This window comes from Entelurus aequoreus, linkage group LG09 (genome assembly GCF_033978785.1).
Source record: "Entelurus aequoreus isolate RoL-2023_Sb linkage group LG09, RoL_Eaeq_v1.1, whole genome shotgun sequence".
In the NCBI taxonomy this organism is placed as follows: domain Eukaryota; kingdom Metazoa; phylum Chordata; class Actinopteri; order Syngnathiformes; family Syngnathidae; genus Entelurus; species Entelurus aequoreus.
The window spans coordinates 18,571,416-18,592,380 of record NC_084739.1 but is presented as its reverse complement, the minus strand read 5'-3'; the positions used below and the strand labels follow the sequence as shown (position 1 = coordinate 18,592,380).

Here is a 20,965-nt window from a genome sequence, read left to right as displayed (position 1 = left end):
GGAAAAAAACGCCAAATAACATGTCTTACCTTATACACACACCATAATAATTATCGTATGTTGAAGCACATCAAACGGTGTAGCCTACACTTGTCTCTTATGTTTGACTTCCATCTACTGGTCACACTTATCATTACACCATGTACCAAATAAAATTGCTTCGAGGTGGGTAAGCTCAACCCAACTTATTTCTTACATTAGGCGCACAATCGAGTTTTGAGGGGGAAAAAAGAATTTTAAGTGTGCCTTATAGTCCGGAAAATACGGTACATACAGTATCTTACTGGATGTTGTAAATAAATGTTGTGTGTTTTGTGTTGTATGTGTAATAAAACATGCCACTTTATTATTTTTCTATTTTATTTGCAGTAGATGGAGTGAGGGCTGATATGTTTTTGAGTTTGTTAATAGAAAAGTGAAAAGTTCTACAGTATACAACGGTATACAATATACACAGTATATTTATATAGAGCTGCATGCAAGGTAAAATTAATCACAATTAAATATATGTATAAATACATGTAGATATATTTTACACTATATACATAATACCAGTTAATACCAATTTTACCAATATTAGCAGTAAAAATGGATTACAGTAGCCGCAATCTTTGATACAAATGTTGTAAAACTGTAAAACACCACAGGTGTTGCAGGAAAGGAAAAAGAAAAAAAAGAAAAATATGTTATTTATAACTCAGCTGTGTCCGTCATTCCAATCCTGTTCCCTTTGTCTTTCTCACTCCCCATCTCCCTCCATTTTCCCCCCATCTTATACGGACAGTTCTTCCCCAGCTTGCATAGTTGACAGTTTTCATTAATTATGCATTTATATAGACACTTCTTGCATTTTGGATGTATTGTCCGGTTATTTGCAGGCGCTTGAGCTGCTGTCCTTTGCTCTGTCACCTTTTGCATATAAAACATGTTTGCCATCGTTTGTGTTAGGCTTAACTATTGTGTTGAATATTCTTTGGTCAAATTGGTTAAACCCCCCCTTATCCTCTGGAGAGGAAAAAATCCTGGTGCCGTCCCTGCAAAAGTGGCATTCATCAAGTTGTAACAAGGGTTCTGTTTGGACATGACATTTAAGCTAATTTATTGCAGCTGTGGAATTGCTGGAAATGTGTTTTTTCAACCGTCACATAGTCCGATTGCTGGCTGGTTCCTTCATGGTTCAAACTAAAATGTTAGGGCGTGAAGTGAAGTTTGAGATTGTAGGTCTACAGAAGGAAAAAACACTATGTCCTTTTACATTTTCAAATGCAAATGGAGCTGCGATATGGACAATACAATTATATTGAAAATGACATGCATGCTTGGATGATAGGAACAAATGATAAAATGTTCATTAAAACGTGTTAACTAGCCTGAAAATAATTATGTTTAGCCTATTTCCACAGTGTCACGGAATTAGCAGTTTAGTTTAGTTTAGTTTATTAAGGATCCCCATTAGTCTACACCGCAGTGGAGACTATTCTTCCAGGGGTCCAGGCAAAAAACATCACACAATCACAAAACAAAAGATTACAATGCAGTACAACATGATCAATAATAAAATGTTGTAATACAAAAACAGCAACAACAAAAAACAATAACTTTGGGTTTACATAATAATGTTCATACCAAAGATAAAAATAGCAATATTAAAGTAGATATATATTTTTGCAAAAATAAAACAAAGAACCAATGGCCTAAATATACACATTAGTGTACCAAAGACAAACAATAAGTGACGAAAAAGTACCATACATCCATTTTCTACTGCTTGTCCCATAATCAATAAAATAGTCAATAATCAATAAAACCAGTCATGACACTAGGTACAATCTAGAATAATCTCTTTCTGCAATACTTCTCCTCTCAGTCTATTCTTAAAACCCACTATGCTGGTGATTGATACAAGATATTGTAGTGATGGGCAAGCTACTTAGAAAATGTAGTAAATCAAACTACTTGTTACTCTGGTTTAAATGTAGCTAAACTACTGGAGAAGCCATCCCAGGAGAATTGTAGCAAGCTGGGGCTGTACTTATCAAGCTTCTTAGAGTGCCATTTTACACTTAAGTCCTGAGAATTTGCTAAATTTAGTCCTACTCTCAAACTTAAGAATAAAAGCTTTTTATCAACGTTCTTAAGTCTAAGAATCACTCCTACTCTCCACGATATTTAAGAGACCTTCAGAGGTGTCTTAAGTGGTTAGGAGTTGCCAGCAGGGGATGGCACTGAGGCGAGAGAGACGTGCGCGAACGTTCAGGGAACGGAACAATGTTTTGTTTTTTTTGATGACGAGCAGCTGATCAAATGGTATCGTTTAGACAGAGCGGATATTATTTTTGTCACAGATTTAATACTTTTCGATTCCTTGTTGATTTCTGCATGTGTCTGCAGTGGGCTAGTATATATAGAGCCACCCACACCAGTTTCAAATTAGTTGCCTAATTAATGAATTGGAAAGAAAATGTTATGACAATAGCGTATGTGTGTGGCCGTGAGGTGAGTGACGTCAGTGAGTGTGTGGGCGATAGAAGAGAGGGAGCGGTAGCGTGAGTGCCGGCGGGGACTAGTTTGTTTTGTATTATTTTGTAGTTTATTGTCAAAATATACACTCTCATTGTCCACTTAAATATTTCCAAGATATTTCTTTATTCTTAGACAACGGATTCCCTTCCGTGATTGGTCATTTCTATGGACACAGAAATGACGTCACCTAAAATTCCGTTTACGGCACATAGTAATGTCGTAATTCACCTCTGAGTGTGACACTTAAGATTCAGTCCTACACTTCGCTGAAAGTGTGAGTAAGACGCTTGATAACTAACTTTTAAGTGCAGCTTTCAGCGAAGAATTTATTTACTCTTAAGTCAACTCTTAGCAGACTTCTTAGGAGTAATTCTAAGAAGCTTGATAAGTACGGCCCCTGTACTACAAGCTACACGGCAAAAGTGGCTTGCTACATCAACACGACATATCAAATTAACACTCATTAGCCCCACGGACCTCCAATTGAAAAGATATGCCAGGGAGCCCCATAAGAGAAGATTTTATAGGTATTACGGTTTTAGCAGTGATTATCCTCCCCCAGTTTAATTTCAAGGACCCCCAAGTTTCTATGCATTAAGCTACATACCCTCATCTAATGGCATCCCTATATATGAGCCCACATGTAAAATATCAATGTAAATGTAACTGAGTGTAGAAATGGAACCAAATGGAGCCAATAAGGGTCCATTACTCTTAACTATCAGTCATTTAGCTGGGTACACCCCACAATTTGCCTTTTCTTTGGCCCACCCCTATAATGTTATTCATTTTCTCCGCCTACAGCAGGGGTGTCAAAGTCAAAGCCATGAATTATCTATGGCCCCCGGGATGATATTTGATTACTATTATAACCGGCCCGCAGGACACAGCCGCCTGCTGCTGTTTTGCATACACCAATACTCCGCTATGAATTTTCTAAATGGGATCCCATGTGAGTACAAATATTTTATTTCTTAATTTTTTCCATATTTCAATTGTTTTATACAAGTCTTTTATTTTTGACAGAACCACGTAAGATATGTTTTAATTGCTGAAGCGGGTTTATTGAATGTTAAATGTGCCGAAAAATAGACCGTTTTGTACACTGTTGAGGGGATTCAATGTCCAGTAGTGTGCAAGTGTGTTTCTGTATAGTATCTCCAGCCATGTCCATGTGGTGACATAAATTACGGTATTTTGAGAGGTGAATTCGGACGAAGTAGGACATCGCTGAAGGCCTAGGTGAGAAACGCACGGCCCGCCACTGATATGTGATACATCATTTAGAAGGTCTGTGTTCTGTAAATGAATATAAATGATATTTCCTGCTGAGTGTAAGTATAATAAATAGAAACAGTGATGTATCTGTGTGCTCTTCACAAGATGATGACATAACAACTGCATAAACAAACATAGTTGACTTGTTTAAGACTTAAAAAGTAAGTGTTAATAAAAGACTTCCCTGCTCTGAGTTGTTACATGATGTTGTGGAGGTGTACAACCGCTTGTGCTAATACATTTTTTTTAATAAAAAATTATTTTTTTCCACATCTTTATTTACACCAATTACCTATGGTACTGATAAGAGCACCAACAAATACCGGTATCGATAACGCATATCTATAAGGTTATCAAATCAATAAAATCTTCACGATATACATCCCTAATCGTGACTCATTATTCGTAAACCATCATGGATTATCTCCATGTTTGTTTGTCCCTTCTATTTTCCTTCTTCGTAGCTTGTAGTTTTGATGTAAGCTACCCCGTTACATAGGTCTAAACATAGGCTAAGCAACAGGATCGCGACTGGTTCAAAAAGTTGCGATGCCACGCTAGGGATGATGTTTGACAAGAAATTATCGAGTTCGAGCCTATTATCGAATCCTGTTATCGAACCGATTCCTTATCGATTCTCTTATCGAGTCCAGATAGGTTGTTGTATATGGAAAAAAACACACAATATTTGGTTTAACAAAAGCTCACTTTTATTATATAAGAAAAAAATAAAATCCAACCATCCATCCATCCATCCATTTTCTACCGCTTATTCCCTTCGGGGTCGCGGGGGACGCTGGAGCCTATCTCAGCTACAATCGGGCAGAAGGCGGGGTACATCCTGGACAATCTAATAAATAAATAAATATTGACTGTTACCCCCCTAAAAAAATAAAATAAAATAAATAAATATTGACTGTTGTTACCCAAAGTATATTAAGTGTGATTTTTCGGAAAAACAAATATATACAGCAGGGGTCTCAAACTCAATTTTCCTGGGGGCCACTGGATGCAGAAACTGGGTGAGGCTGCGCCGCAAGAAAATATTTCTTTAAAAAAATCTAACATGCACTTTTTAATGAATTCACCTTCTTTGAATGGCTTTCCCGCCCTAACAACCATCTCACTCACCATGTAGTTAGCTTTGACTGCTGCATCGTTCTTTTCGCTTGCTTTGAAAAAGTCTACGTCGTAACCGCGGGGAACCGCACAATTTCACAAAGGCGCACACATAATCATGCATGGACGCACCAGTTGTCTCATTGAAGAGTGTTTATTTCCTTCCTGATGATCATGGTAATCATTGTTATTTATCAAACAAACAAGGAGGCACCCCAGTGGTATCAATATGAATTACTATTGTGGACCAAAAAACAACAACATTGACCTGTGGGAACTTTTTCGACAGTTGTATCAGTTTTATTTTTAGTCCTGACCTGAATTAATTGACTGACCTTTTGCACCTGCAGTCTTTGTTCTGCAGCTGCTCACACAACAGAACAACCATTCCGTAGCAAGCTCTTTTTTAGAAACCAAATATACTCTCAATAAATGTGATGAATTTAAATATATTTAACAAGCTTTTCTGCTGCATATTCGGTGCTTTTTATCTGCTGTGTGGGATAATATAATGAGCTACTAATGTGTCAATGTTCAGGAATTAAACAGAGGCTAAGAGGGTGGAAGGAACATTTTAAAAAAAATGCTATCTGTTTTCAATTAGGTTAGAATTTGTGACACATGGCATTATTTTTTATCACATCTGCACTTGCTGCTTTCTATATAGCCTAATTAAGAATATGATGAAGAATTAAATGAAATAAAGGACAGCTAGAACAATAGTGTAAGACTCTATTGTACAAGCCCCATATGAGTTGGGAAATTGTGTTAGATGTAAATATAAACGGAATACAATGATTTGCAAATCCTTTTCAACCCATATTCAATTGAATGCACTACAAAGACAAGATATTTGATGTTCAAACTCATAAACTTTATTTTTTTTTGCAAGTAATAATTAACTTAGAATTTCATGGCTGCAACACGTGCCAAAGTAATTGGGAAAGGGCATGTTCACCACTATGTTACATGGCCTTTCCTTTTAACAACACTCAGTAAACGTTTGGGAACTGAGGAGACACATTTTTTAAGCTTCTCAGGTGGAATTGTTTCCTATTCTTGCTTGATGTACAGCTTAAGTTGTTCAACAGTCCGGGGGTCTCCCTTGTGGTATTTTAGGCTTCATAATGCGCCACACATTTTCAATGGGAGACAGGTCTGGACTACAGGCAGGCCAGTCTAGTACCCGCACTCTTTTACTATGAAGCCACGTTGATGTAACACGTGGCTTAGCATTGTCTTGCTGAAATAAGCAGGGGCGTCCATGGTAACGTTGCTTGGATGGCAACATATGTTGCTCCAAAACCTGTATGTACCTTTCAGCATTAATGGCACCTTCACAGATGTGTAAGTTACCCATGTCTTGGACACTAATACACCCCCATACCATCACAGACGCTGGCTTTTCAACTTTGCGCCAATAACAATCCGGATGGTTCTTTTCCTTTTTGGTCCGGAGGACACGACGTCCACAGTTTCCAAAAACAATTTGAAATGTGGACTCGTCAGACCACAGAACACTTTTCCACTTTGTATCAGTCCATTTTAGATGAGCTCAGGCCCAGAGAAGCCGACTGCGTGTCTGGGTGTTGTTGATAAACGGTTTTCGCCTTGCATAGGAGAGTTTTAAATTGCACTTACAGATGTAGCGACCAACTGTAGTTACTGACAGTGGGTTTCTGAAGTGTTCCTGAGCCCATGTGGTGATATCCTTTGCACACTGATGTCGCTTGTTGATGCAGTACAGCCTGAGGGATCGAAGGTCACGGGCTTAGCTGCTTACGTGCAGTGATTTCTCCAGATTCTCTGAACCCTTTGATGATATTACGGACCGTAGATGGTGAAGTCGCTAAATTCCTTGCAATAGCTGGTTGAGAAAGGTTTTTCTTAAACTGTTCAACAATTTGCTCACGCATTTGTTGAAAAAGTGGTGACCCTTGCCCCATCCTTGTTTGTGAATGACTGAGCATTTCATGGAATCTACTTTTATACCCAATCATGGCACCCACCTGTTCCCAATTTGCCTGATAACCTGTGGGATGTTCCAAATAAGTGTTTGATGAGCATTCCTCAACTTTATCAGTATTTAATGCCACCTTTCCCAACTTCTTTGTCACGTGTTGCTGGCATCAAATTCTAAAGTTAATGATTATTTGCAAAAAAAAAATGTTTATCAGTTTGAACATCAAATTTGTTGTCTTTGTAGCATATTCAACTGAATCTGGGTTGAAAATGATTTGCAAATCATTGTATTCCGTTTATATTTACATCCAACACAATTTCCCAACTCATATGGAAACGGGGTTTGTAAGTCGAGAAAAAAAAGAGACAGCATGTAGTGCAAAAACTAATAGTATGGAATAATTTTACTTGGAGTCAGTAGTTAAACCTAATTGTTTTTAGTTTTTTTTGGCCAGGAGTTATTCACCTTTTTGACCTCGGGGTCCAACTTTTCCACAACAGAGAGGTCTGGGGTCCACTCAAATCTTAACACTGTATTAGTAATCTTACTCTTGATTTTAATTGTACTTAATAACCTTGTGAAAGGATATGAAACCATATATTAATCAGCAACCATATGTCAATCACAAAGATTATTATTTATTTAACACATAAACCTTAAGCCTGTCACAGTCTCTGTCTGTTTGTGTCTGTTTGTCTCTGTGTGTGTCTTTGGGAGAGTGGGCGTGTTTTGGGCGTAGGCTTGGCTCCAGCTCTCAGCCTTCAAATGTTTGGACTTCTCTCGGCGCGATCGGCAGATCGTTTCACCTTCTACATGTGTTCCCTACCTGCCGTGTGTGCCTGCCTCCGCCTGCTAGCCTCCGCCTGCTAGCCTCCGCCTGCTAGCCTCCGCCTGCTAGCCTCCGCCTGCTAGCCTCCGCCTGCTAGCCTCCGCCTGCTAGCCTCCGCCTGCTAGCCTCCGCCTGCTAGCCTCCGCCTGCTAGCCTCAGCCTGCTAGCCTGGACTGCCAAGCCAAAGACTACGAGCTCCCTCCTTTCCCTCTGGTTTTATGAATAATAACCCTTGAACTTTAATTCTGCTTGTCTTTTCTGCATTTGGGTCCACCAGTTTTACCAATCGTGACAAAGCCTAGGTCAGGTTGATTAGAAAAATAATTATTATCCAAATATACTGCATAAGAAGGGACTCAAGAATACATGTACATACAATTACGTATGTTGTGCTAAAATAAACTAGATTAATAATAAATATGTTTCTACCCCAAGCGATTCGAGTAACACAATTTAGACAGAGCTGACCGCTGAAATAGCTGACATTGTTCAATTTAATTTGGCAAACTTTAAACATGTAAGGCCATACTTGACAGTAGAGTCTGCAAACCTCTATGTGCACTCTATGATATTTAGTCACATTAACTATTGCCACACAACTTCGTCCCACACATCTGAGAGCACTTTGAAGCCACTCAAGTCTTGTTTAAAAAACACTCAAAACTCTAGACAGGAAGCCCTTGCATTACCATTATTGTAGCATTGTAAGTAAAAAATAATATTTTAGATTTGGAGAGATATCAGAAGTTTTAAAGTTCTAAGTGGACTTGCTCCTCCACCCTTGATAGATTGTATTAGTAAAAAAAACAATAGTGGAGTCAGAACCAGAGCACTAACCAGGGGAGACTGTAGTATTCAAAGGCGCAGGACTAAATTCAGCCAAATGGTGCCATTTATTAGAGGCACAACATTATACGTTTGTAGAATACTTTACCGGAGCACATACGAAACTGAGGCACATACATTTTAAGGGGTTCTTAAAGGCCTACTGAAACCCACTACTACCGACCACGCAGTCTGATAGTTTATATATCAATGATGAAATCTTAACATTGCAACACATGCCAATACGGCCGGGTTAGATTAGTAAAGTGCAATTTTAAATTTCCCGCGAAATATTCTGCTGAAAACGTCTCGGTATGATGGCGTTTGCGCGTGACGTCACGGATTGTGCGGACATATTGGGACAGCATTGTGGCCAGCTATTAAGTCGTCTGTTTTCATCGCAAAATTCCACAGTATTCTGGACATCTGTGTTGGTGAATCTTTTGCAATTTGTTTAATGAACAATGGAGACAGCAAAGAAGAAAGCTGTAGGTGGGAAGCGGTGTATTAGCGGCCGGCTGCAGCAACACGATCACGTAGCCGGTGTTTCATTGTTTACATTCCCGAAAGATGACAGTCAAGCTTTACCATTGGCCTGTGGAGAACTGGGACAACAGAGACTCTTACCAGGAGGACTTTGAGTTGGATATGCGGTACCGTGAGTACGCAGCTGCGGCTTCCAAACATTTGATCGCTTGCCCGTACGTGCGTGCCGCTATGTGCATGTCATGTACGTAACTTTGGGGACTTTGGGGAAATATATGTGCTGTATGAACTTTGCAGAGGTGAACGGTACTTTGGGCTGTGGGATTGAGTGTGTTGTGCGGGTGTTTGATGTGTATTGGCGGGTTATATGGACGGGAGGGGGGAGGTGTTTGTTATGCGGGATTAATTTGTGGCATATTAAATATAAGCCTGGTTGTGTTGTGGCTAATAGAGTATATATATGTCTTGTGTTTATTTACTGTTTTAGTCATTCCCAGCTGAATATCAGGTCCCACCCGCCTCTCACAGCATCTTCCCTATCTGAATCGCTTCCACTGCCCTCTAGTCCTTCACTCTCACTTTCCTCATCCACGAATCTTTCATCCTCGCTCAAATTAATGGGAAAATCGTCGCTTTCTCGGTCCGAATCGCTCTCACTGCTGGTGGCCATGATTGTAAACAATGTGCAGATGTGAGGAGCTCCACAACCTGTGATGTCGCGCTACTTCCGGTACAGGCAAGGCTTTTTTTATCAGCGACCAAAAGTTGCGAACTTTATCGTCGATGTTCTCTACTAAATCCTTTCAGCAAAAATAGGGCAATATCGCAAAATGATCAAGTATGACACATAGAATGGACCTGCTATCCCCGTTTGAATAAGACAATTTCATTTCAGTAGGCCTTTAAAAATTGGTTTAAGTCAAACCAGTTATGCTCCCATAGAATAACCTCTTCTTGGACTCTCTCTTTTAAAATTCTGATTATTTGTACTGTACTGTATTTTTATGTTGGTCATTATGGTGGTACTTGGAGACAGATTTTTTTAGTATTTGGTGCAAAAAAAATTTAAGAACCACTGTTTAAGAAGACATCAAAAGTATTTTGGAAAAAAAATACTTTCAAAAGAATGAGGAGAGACAGCCTAGTTTGGGTGTTGGTCAGATTTTTGTTTGTTTGTTTTTGTCGTATCCCAAACTGCCCGTCAATTCACATGATGAAATCATCAGTTATAAACACAGTAGTACACACATCAACATAATCGGGCCGATGTTGAGCCAGATCCCAGCACAGACACAGATCAGCATAAACCAGATTATTTGATACCACTAAAGATTACTCTGACCGCACATTCTGGTCTGAGAATACCCCCCAAAATCCGGTGGAAAAAATGGTTTGTGCCGACCATAGGCGTCGATCCCATGGGTGCTTCGGGGCCCGAGCACCCACGGACAATGCCGAGCCCCCACGTGGGATTGATGGCAACTTTCAGTCTTTAAAATATATATTTTTAAATCAATCTTGTCGTAGTTAATTTTGTGGCGAGTTTGGTCCGTTTTACAAAACAATAAAGCCACAAATCATATGGGATATTAACTTCGCTGATCGTCTTTTTTTTTTTTTTTAAACACACACACAGAGCACCCACTGGCAGAAACGTAGAACGGCGCCTATGGTGCAGACTATTAAAAATTAAACATGTTCAATATTCACGATCGAAAATTCTGACGTGTGTGTGAGCCTTGCACTCAGATTGTCCAATGAAACCAAATGTTACGACAATCACGAGGCGCACTGGCTGAAGAAGACGGAAGCACAACAAATAATAGCAACCGATTAATGTGATTACTGTATATTTAAGTATGCTAGCCAATTACCTGACAGTTAGCCCGGCTCCTCTTTTTATTTTCTGGCATTCTGAATGTTGTGCAGCGTGTTAGGAGAAAGATTGAGTAGGATAATAAAAAAAAAAGGGGGAATGATAATGTAACGTGGAAAAAAAGGGGGGACACTATTAGAGTTTACTCAGATCGCACCAATAGTATTGTTAAGACCCCTATATATTTTTTCCCAAATTTTGTTTTAATATTTTAGAATTATGTTTTTTTACCATTCACACTTATTTCACCAACATAATTGATGTGCTTTTTGTGTCAATTAATAAAATGTCTCTTAAATAAATGCAAAAATCCTTACATTTATTGATACATCATTGGAGACTTTTTCCCAGTAAGTCTGTGATGTATTATTAGATAATAAAGTGTACATGCTTTCAATTAAAAGAAAGCAAACACAAATATGCATCTGTTATTATTTTGATATGGTCAATCAATCAATCAATCAATGTTTATTTATATAGCCCTAAATCACTAGTGTCTCAAAGGGCTGTACAAGCCACAACGACATCCTCGGTGTCGAGTGGGTCTGATATAATATTGTGAAAGTGGCGGGTATGAAAAGCTATCAAGTTATCATTAACTTGCTAAGCAATGAAGAGGTTTAAAACACTACAATCACTGGAATTTGGTACTGTTGTCTACAATAACAGCCAACTTGCTAGCATTAGCAGCAGCACAATGTTTTATTATAAGGTAGCGCATGCAAAGCTTTAAGCGTGACACCAAGATGCAGAGACTGGCGGCGTAGCCCAGGTAAAAAAAAATATTTTGAATAAGAGCATGTGCAGCTAGGAGAAGTTATGCAGCTAAGAAGTGCACAAAAAGGTTTACACTTGTTCAGGTAGCAACAAACAATGATCTTTCCCTGTCCTAATTGGCAACCAAGGTCAGGTGTATCCTGATTGCCAATTAGGGACAGGTGAGGGAGACAAGCACTCAGGCCACCTCATCGCAGGGCCAACACAAATAGACAGACAACATTCATGCAACATGCAAACTCCACACAAAAAGATCCCGAGCCCGGGATTGAACTCAGGACTATTTAGGACCTTCGTATTGTGAGGCACATGCACTAACCCCTGTGCCAACGTGCTGCCTTATATATATATATATATATATATATATATATATGTATATATATATATATATATATATATATATATATATATATATATATATATATATATATATATATATATATATATATATATATATATATATATATATATAAAATAAAATAAAAAATTATATATATATATATATATAATTTTTATTTTAGTTTATTTTTTTCCTGTACACACCGTCACACATATTGCTCTTCAAAACCTTAATCATGTCTCCTACATATTGTTTGCCTTTCAGGAGGTAAACTGTGTGGCTGATATGATGAGGGTTGAAATGGCTGATATGATGAGGGTTGAAATGGTGACAATATAATTACTTGTGTGAAGTCATTTCTTCCCACCAGTCTAAGTTTGACCTTGGAGATTAGATCATATTTGAGAGACACTTTCTTTTGGACATGTTTGCTGCTTCGTTTCCTCACCAGTGCGCTTGTAGTAATTATAACAATAACTCAGTGTGGACAGTTAGGCGGCGTCATTGAGTTAACTGATGTTGAAGTTGACTTGTCTTTGCCTGATGTTATATAGTGATATGATATTTCAGTCATGTGGGCCCTGCTATATGGACTAGCCAGCTGTGTGTGTGTGTGTGTGTGTGTGTGTGTGTGTGTGTGTGTGTGTGTGTGTGTGTGTGTGTGTGTGTGTGTGTGTGTGTGTGTGTGTGTGTGTGTGTGTGTGTGTGTGTGTGTTTTGACATCAACTGTCAAAAAATCAATCTGATTAATTGATAGGCGCCACATTGTATATGCATTTTCTATTAAATAGTCACATAGTTCAATGTTCACTGTCCAGATGCATTAAACGTCCGTTAATACCAGTATGTTCACACGCACCGTTCCCTTCCGCTGTGGATGTGCATTTTGATTTTTGATAATTAATACTGAGTGGCATCATGGTTCTTTTATCCTATTCTCAGGGGACGCTTCCAGGTGTCTCCTTTCAAGCGATCAGAATAGATTTGATCGTTTTTCTGGCAGGTTTCTTTTATCATTTCATTGCGTGTGGTGTACATTGCATCCAAACGTCATGTTCACCTTCCCGGGGAGCTTTTCCTACCTCAAAAGCGCGTAAGAGCAAAAGTACCTAAGTCAATGGGAGAATAAGCGCAACTCAAATTTGACTGGGAATGCCAACATTAAAGGGGACCTATTTTGCAAAACCCGTCTTACCTATTGGTAGCTGTTTTTTATGTGTTTGGGGTCTGCATAAGTCCCACCAAAACCAACTTATTATTTTTTTTGCTAGCATCAAGGCTGACAACAGTTTTGAGCTAGTTAAATAGTTATTTACACCAGGGTTTCCAGCGAAGCCGCATACAAAAACATCCTTTTTAAGGGCTTTAGTAACACCCTAATCTTGCAAGGATGTATAAACAGTAAGACTGTTTTTTTGTGTGATGTTCTATTTTGTGTCTTTGAAAAACAAGCTGTGGGCCGCACTTTGGTGAGCCCTGATCAAAATTATAGCTTCCCCCTTTACTCATTGTGTAAAAGCATAGATCAGGGCTGTCAAACGTACTGCCCGAGGGCCGGATCAGGCCCGCAAACAGGTTTTATCCGGCCCGTGAGATGAGTTTGCTAAGTATAAAAATGTACCTTAAATTGTTGATTGAAAGAAAAATCTGTTCTAAATGTGTCCACTGGATGTCGCAACAGCAATTTTTTTGTATCTTTGTAGATGATGCTACATATGTACAAAATAAACCACATGATGTTAGTACATCAGTCGAGGAAAATGATCAAACTACGTAAGTAACATATTGTAATATGATTTTGATATTTATTTTTTTATCTTGTTAGAATGAAAATTAACACCAATGAGTTGACTGAACATTATCACATAATTTATTCAGAAAATATAAATAACGACAAAGTATATACACTATTGTGTGTAATGTTCTATATTTTCAATGGAACATATACAATTTTGGTGTTGTTTACTTGAGTCATATTGCAATCTGCACGTATCTATTATGTGTGACTGCCATCGTATTGCAGTCTACACATATCTCTTATGTGTGACTGCTATCTACTGGTCACACTTATCGTTTCACCATGTACCAAATAAAATAGCTTTGAGATCGGTTAGCATAACCACAATTATTTCGTACAATAGGCGCACTGTCGAGTTTTGGGAAAATGACAGGATTTTAAGTGCGCCTTATAGTCCGAAAAATACGGTACTTGCTCTTATTCGTGTTGGCTTTCAGTAATCAAATGTTGTTTGTTTGCATCTTCATTTTCAATGAGTTTCATACTTTTCTAATTTTCTCCAATTCCCGGTGGCTTGATCTATACATTTTTAGTGAACAAAAGACTTCTACAGTGATTGTGTATGTGAAGCTATGTTTACACCGCAAAAAATACTGATATTTTTATGTCAACGTGATCAGCACAATTGTGGATTTTTTTAAATCCGTCTCAGGCCTCTCTAGTAATACGTAATTGTAAAAAAAAAACAACAACAACATTATGATTTGTACAATTTCAGAATATGCATGTTCTATTTTTAAACAAAGAAAACAATATGAAGTTTCTTTATTTTTAAGTTATCGTGCCATGATTTTACCAGTCCGGCCCACTTGGGAGTAGATTTTTCTCCATGTGGCCCCCGATCTAAAATGAGTTTGACACCCCTGGCTTAGATGACAAATACTGAGAAGCTGAATATTTAGAATTTGACATGAAAAACACAAAGTCCTGTTTGTTGAAGACTAGGTAGAAGAGCTCTGATTCCAATAAATGTCCATGCCACAATTTGAGAGACAACACGGTATCAGTGTGACAACCAACCCCATTCTCTCTTATCACATGTTTGTAACTATATGAAAACGATACCTACCTCGTATGACTTGCTGAAGCCCGGAATACCCTGAGTGGCCGCTGTTTCTCCGAAGGGATTGTGTCGATAATGTTCTCCATCTCTCACTGACAGTCTTGGAATGGCCGTCATCGGGCGAATAATCCCAGGCATCGTCTGAAGACCAGAAGTGATGGAAGTCATTACACATATGTACATGGGTTTACATAATTTAAGTTTTGTGTAATTAAACACAGTGACTGAATAACTTCTACCTTTTTAGACTCCATCAGCTTTCTTGTGGTAGCCTCAGATTGATGCAATCTGCCTAAAGATGCCTTATTACACCATGTCAAAGAAAAATATTGACAAAATATTAATTTGGATGAAAGGCAGAGAAATATCGACATGACTCAAGTAGAGACCGATATGAATTACGGTAACTATTTTTTCTTTGAAAAATATTTTTTTGTTTAAACATCATGAGGTAGTTATTTGGGAGGAGGCCTTAATTTGTACAAATTGTGTTTTTTGAATTGGCCACCCAAAAATGGTTGCTGTGGGGCTAAACATTTCACATTATCTTTTTGTATTACTATTTTGCAATCAGTAAGGCTGGACATTTAAAAGTTAAACTAATACTTTATTTCCAGCACGTCACACATTAATGCATTCAAGTACCCTGCTGATGTGGATTTTGTTTTCCTCATGTTTATAATGACAAAATAGACTGGGTCTTCCCTTTAAAATAATAAAGTGTCAAATGGAATGGGACAAACATCCCACAATATGTATACATATTCTATATACAGTATGACTTGATGTTGTCATTCAAGATGTATTATTCCATGAGAACACACTTTTTAAATGTGCTTATTTACTCACATATTTGGTTTCACGTCCCAAGGATTTGGATGAGATGTTCTGCAAACAAATAAGAAGGGAAATGCTTTGTTGAAACATAAAATGTCACAAAACCGAGTGAATGTAACAAGCATAGCTTTTAAAAGAAATTGTACAAAATAAAACATAATTAGACCAATTAGAAGAAGAAGTTCTTTATTGTGACATATACAATATATGTACAGCGAAATGTCGTCTCTGCATTTCACCCATCCTCTCTTGAGGTCAGATAATAATCAGTTAGTCCACATGTATACATGATACAGAGAGCGGAACATTTTACATGTTAAAGATCAACAAAAAAAGGCTATTTCAAGGTACTTTATAGACCTTTTAAACAGGAAATTACTTATTTTGTGTTCTGGCGCTACAGTACACGGAGAATAAAATGAACTTGACTTTCTAAAAGGACTAGGGCCCCAATCTCATATAATTGTAGCAGTAACACTTTGTACTTCTAAAATGCCAACAGGGGTATGAAGGGGAACCGCACTTTTTGGGGAATTTTAGCTGTCGTTCACAATCATTATGAGGAACGAGGCCGATGTAATTTTTTAATGCATTCTCCTAAATAAACATAAATATAAGTGTGCTTTCAATGGAGGTAATCTTTTCCGCCTTATAAAGCCATCTAAATCACTGGTCCCCAACCACCGGGCCGCGGCCCGGTTCCGGTCCGTGGATCGATTGGTACCGGGCCGCACAAGAAATAAAAAAATATATAATAAAAATATACATTTTTTTAATTTTTTTTTTTTTAATTAAATCAACATAAAAAACACAAGATACACTTACAATTAGTGCACCAACCCAAAAAACCTCCCTCCCCCATTTACACTCATTCGCACAAAAGGGTTGTTTGTTTTTGTTATTAATATTTCTGGTTCCTACATTATATATCAATATAGATCAATACAGTCTGCAGGGATACAGTCCGTAGGCACACATGATTGTATTTTTTTATGACAAAAAATATATATAAAAAAAATACCTAAAAATAATGCCTCTCACATGGATGGTAGGACAATGAGGGAATAATCCCACAAATTGGTCAACTTTGACAGCCAATTTAGTCCCAGGAAAGGAGAAAAAGACCCAAAAAGACGCTGGGTTCCACCCCACTTTTTTCTCAAAGAGAAATGACAGCAGACATTATACAGTAAGTGATGTTTTATTATGTTTGTTGGCTCTCTTGAAGTCTGCAATGAGTGGTAATCAGTGATGTTGAAGGAAAAAGGGAATGATGCATGCTTAAAATGAGCAAAATACGTAAATAATACATGTTATTATAAATGTGTCTGTTACTATATTACATATATATTTACATCATGTATATAAAACCTTGATGGAAGTGATTGGAGGTTTTTTAAGCACTTTATAGGCAGAATAGAGCGACTCCCATAAGCATCATTTTAAATGCATTTATTTACTAGTTAGAATGAAAGAAAAAAAAGAAAAGAAAACGTGTTCTTGTCTTACTTAGGTTTTGTGAGTGATAGCGGAAATTCCACCAAAAAAAGAGCAGTTCCCTTTTAGGGCTCGCTCTGCATACACCTTCTTGATCTCTCCATTCCATGTCTGTCAGGAGTCTTCAAAGGGTGAGAAGTTTACCTAAATAGGTCTTATTACGATTTTTTTTCTACATTTAAAACACTTCACTGTAGTCTACATAACATGTAATGGTGGTTCTTTGGTCAACATTTAGTATATTATGTTTTATAGAACGTTTTCAAGCTGCTTTCTGACCATCTCTCCAGGCTGCGCCATTTGGTGGGCTGTCTTCTTTTCATGCATCCACTTTGACTGTGTCTTCTTCCCGCCATCTTTGTTGTAGTTTTTAGCGCTTCCATAGCGAGACTACTGACAAATTAATTTTGAACTATGTTGAGTATGTGCGGCACAACAACACACTGTTATCTCGTTAACACCCTTTATTCAACTGACGCATATTACGACAACCGCCACTTGGCGGTCCAACCTTAAAGGGACAGTAACCTATTAACAGAACCCACACACGTTGTGAACATCACAAATTATACGCTACTTTGTATTACAAATGGCAACAGCGGAAGATGTGTTTGCATGTACAAGCCAGTTTGCCCCATAACGAGAGGCTGGAGAAAAAGAAGAATCTTATTGATTACTACGTCGAACACGAGCAAAACATTTTGGTTAAAACTTTAACATATGTGGCTATATAAAAAAAATCCCAGACTGCTCGTTTGGAAGAAGTATGAAGGAAGGTAAGATTGTTTTATAAATAGCTCTGCCATGCCTTCACTTTTTATTTTATATTTTAGGAACTTCTGCAGATCCCAAATACACAAAAGCAGGTACAGATAGGTAATAAAAGTTGGTTTAGCATAATAAGGCCCTTTATTTGTACTTTGGACAGTTTCAGTTTATATTTGCATGACAGTTAAATGTTACTTAAAACATTGCCTGTACAATTAATGATACATCCATCCATCCATCCATTTTCTACCGCTTAATCCCTTCGGGGTCGCATGGGGCGTAACATATTTTAAAACATTTATAATGGAGACAGTAAATACTTCTCAGACGGAAATGTTAAAAATGACAATATGAAGAAAGTAGTGTTAATGTGAAAGTGAATGTTGTCTATCTGTGTTGGCCCTGCGATGAAGTGGCGACTTGTCCAGGGTGTACCCCGCCTTCTGCCCAAATGCATCTGGGATAGGCTCCAGGACCTCCTTGACCCCGAGAGGGACAAGCGGTAGTATATGGATGGATGGATAGTTGAATGTTTCAAAAAGTACTTTGTGAACATTGGACCAAATCTGGAGGAAAAGATTCCAGATCCCAAGTCAGTTGAGGACTGGAATGACACCATAGACAGAAATCCCAACTCAATGTTCCTCAAAAGGTGTGACAAAAGAGGAATTAATTAATATTGTAAAAAACAAAACAAAAACAAAAACAAGATCTCAACTGTTTGAACGGAATTGATACGTAAAATATATAAAAGGTTATTGAAGAGATTTCAGAAAATTTTACATATATCAGTAACCTATCAATTCAAACAGGCAAATTCCCAGATAATACATAGCAGAAAATAGCAAAAGTTGTACCGATTTATAAGACTGGAGAAAAACACAAGTTTACAAACTATAGACCTGTTTCTCTACTTCCACAATTTTCTAAAATTATTGAAAAACTGTTTGACAACAGATTGGACAAATTCATAAATAAAAATTAAACATTCACAGACAACCAATACGGATACAGAGCCAACATCTCAACATCAATGGCATTAATCGAAATAATGGAAGAGATAACCAATGCAATAGATAGCAAAACAATTGTTTATGAATTTAACAAAAGCATTCGACACAATCAATTATATTATCATAATAGACAAATTAGAAAGGGATGCAATCAGAGGGTTGGTCTTGAACTGGGTGAAAAGCTACTTAACCAGCAGGCAGCAATACGTGAAGCTAGGAGAACACACGTCTACAATATCTTGTGGCGTACCTCAGGGATCAATACTCAGACCAAAATTGTTCAATCTTTATAGAAACGACATTTGTAAAGTTACAAAGGACTTAAAGGCCTACTGAAATGATTTTTTTTTATTTAAACGGGAATAGCAGATCCATTCTATGTGTCATACTTGATCATTTCGTGATATTGCCATATTTTTGCTGAAAGGATTTAGTAGAGAAAATCGACGATAAAGTTCGCAACTTTTGCTCGCTTATAAAAAAAAGCCTTGCCTGTACCGGAAGTAGCGTGACGTCACAGGAGCTAGTATTCCTCACAATTCCCCATTGTTTACAATGGAGCGAGAGAGATTCGGACCGAGAAAGTGACGATTACACCATTAATTTGAGCGAGGATGAAAGATTCGTAGATGAGGAACGTTACAGTGAAGGACTTGAGAGGCAGTGATGGACGTATCTTTTTTCGCTCTGACCGTAACTTAGGTACAAGCTGGCTCATTGGATTCCACACTCTCCTTTTTCTATTGTAGATCACAGATTTGTATTTTAAACCACCTCAGATACTATATCCTCTTGAAAATGAGAGTCGAGCACGCGAAATGGACATTTAAAGTGACTTTTATCTCCAAGACAATACATCGGTGACACACTTAGCTACTGAGCTAACGTGCTAGCATCGTTCTCAAATGAAGATAGAAACAAAATAAATAAACCCCTGACTGGAAGGATAGACAGAAGAGCAAAAATACTATTAAACCATGTACATGTAACTACACGGTTAAAAATTCTCAGCCTGGTAAGGCTTAACAATGCTGTTGCTAACGACGCTAAGGCTAATTTAGCAACTTAGCAGCCGGAACTCACAGAACTATGATAAAACATTAGCGCTCCACCTACGCCAGCCAGCCCTCATCTTCCCATCAACAGCCGTGCTCACCTGCGTTCCAGCGATCAACGGCGCGACGAAGGACTTCATCCGTGGGTTTGGCGGCAAGCATCAGCTAGGCGTCTTCTATCAGGGTAAGTAGTCCTTGTTGTGTTGCTGTAAGTATTGTACTTAGCCGCTAAGACACCGATCGATCCCACCTACAACGTTCTTCTTTGCAGCCTCCATTGTTCATTAAACAAATTGCAAAAGATTCACCAACACAGATGTCCAGAATACTGTGGAATTTTGTCGAAGAAAACAGAGCTTTGTGTATTGTGTCCAATAGGGCCCAAACACTTCCGTGCATTTTATGATGTCACGCGCATAAATCATATCCAAAGGAGATTTTCAACCGGAAGTGTGGCGGGAATTTTAAAATTGCACTTTATAAGTTAACCCGGCCGTATTGGCATGTGTTTCAATGTTAAGATTTCATCATTGATATATAAACTATCAGACTGCGTGGTCGGTAGTAGTGGGTTTCAGTAGACCTTTAACATTTGTATTATTTGCAGATGATACAACTGTGTTTTGTTTAGGAGAGAACACACAGAAGCTAATACAAACAATAACAGAAGAAATGAACAAATTAAAAAGATGGTTTGACAATCTCAGTAAACCTAAAATAATGCTATTTGGTAACAGTAAAAGGGAAAGTCAAACACAAATACAAAAAAGAGTAGACATTGAAAGGGTAAAAGAAAACACGTTTTTGGGTGTAAAAATAGGTGATAAAATGAACTGGAAACCTCATGTAAAAAATATGCAACATAAAGTAGCAAGAAACACGTCAATAATGAATAAAGCAAAATATGTTCTGGACCAA

The 20,965-nt window shown here is 37.9% G+C and overlaps 1 protein-coding gene across 1 annotated transcript in view; it reads right to left on the bottom strand.

Annotated features, from left to right (window-relative positions):
* Positions 1-20,965, bottom strand: part of mlip (muscular LMNA-interacting protein) — a 98,037-nt gene that overhangs the window by 6,156 nt on the left and 70,916 nt on the right. Inside the window, exons 10-12 of the mRNA XM_062059621.1 lie at positions 15,727-15,765; positions 15,117-15,179; positions 14,884-15,018 (exon numbers count right to left, since the gene is read on the bottom strand). Of these exons, the coding sequence (XP_061915605.1) occupies positions 14,884-15,018; positions 15,117-15,179; positions 15,727-15,765 (237 nt within the window). The remainder of the gene's footprint in view (positions 1-14,883; positions 15,019-15,116; positions 15,180-15,726; positions 15,766-20,965) is intronic.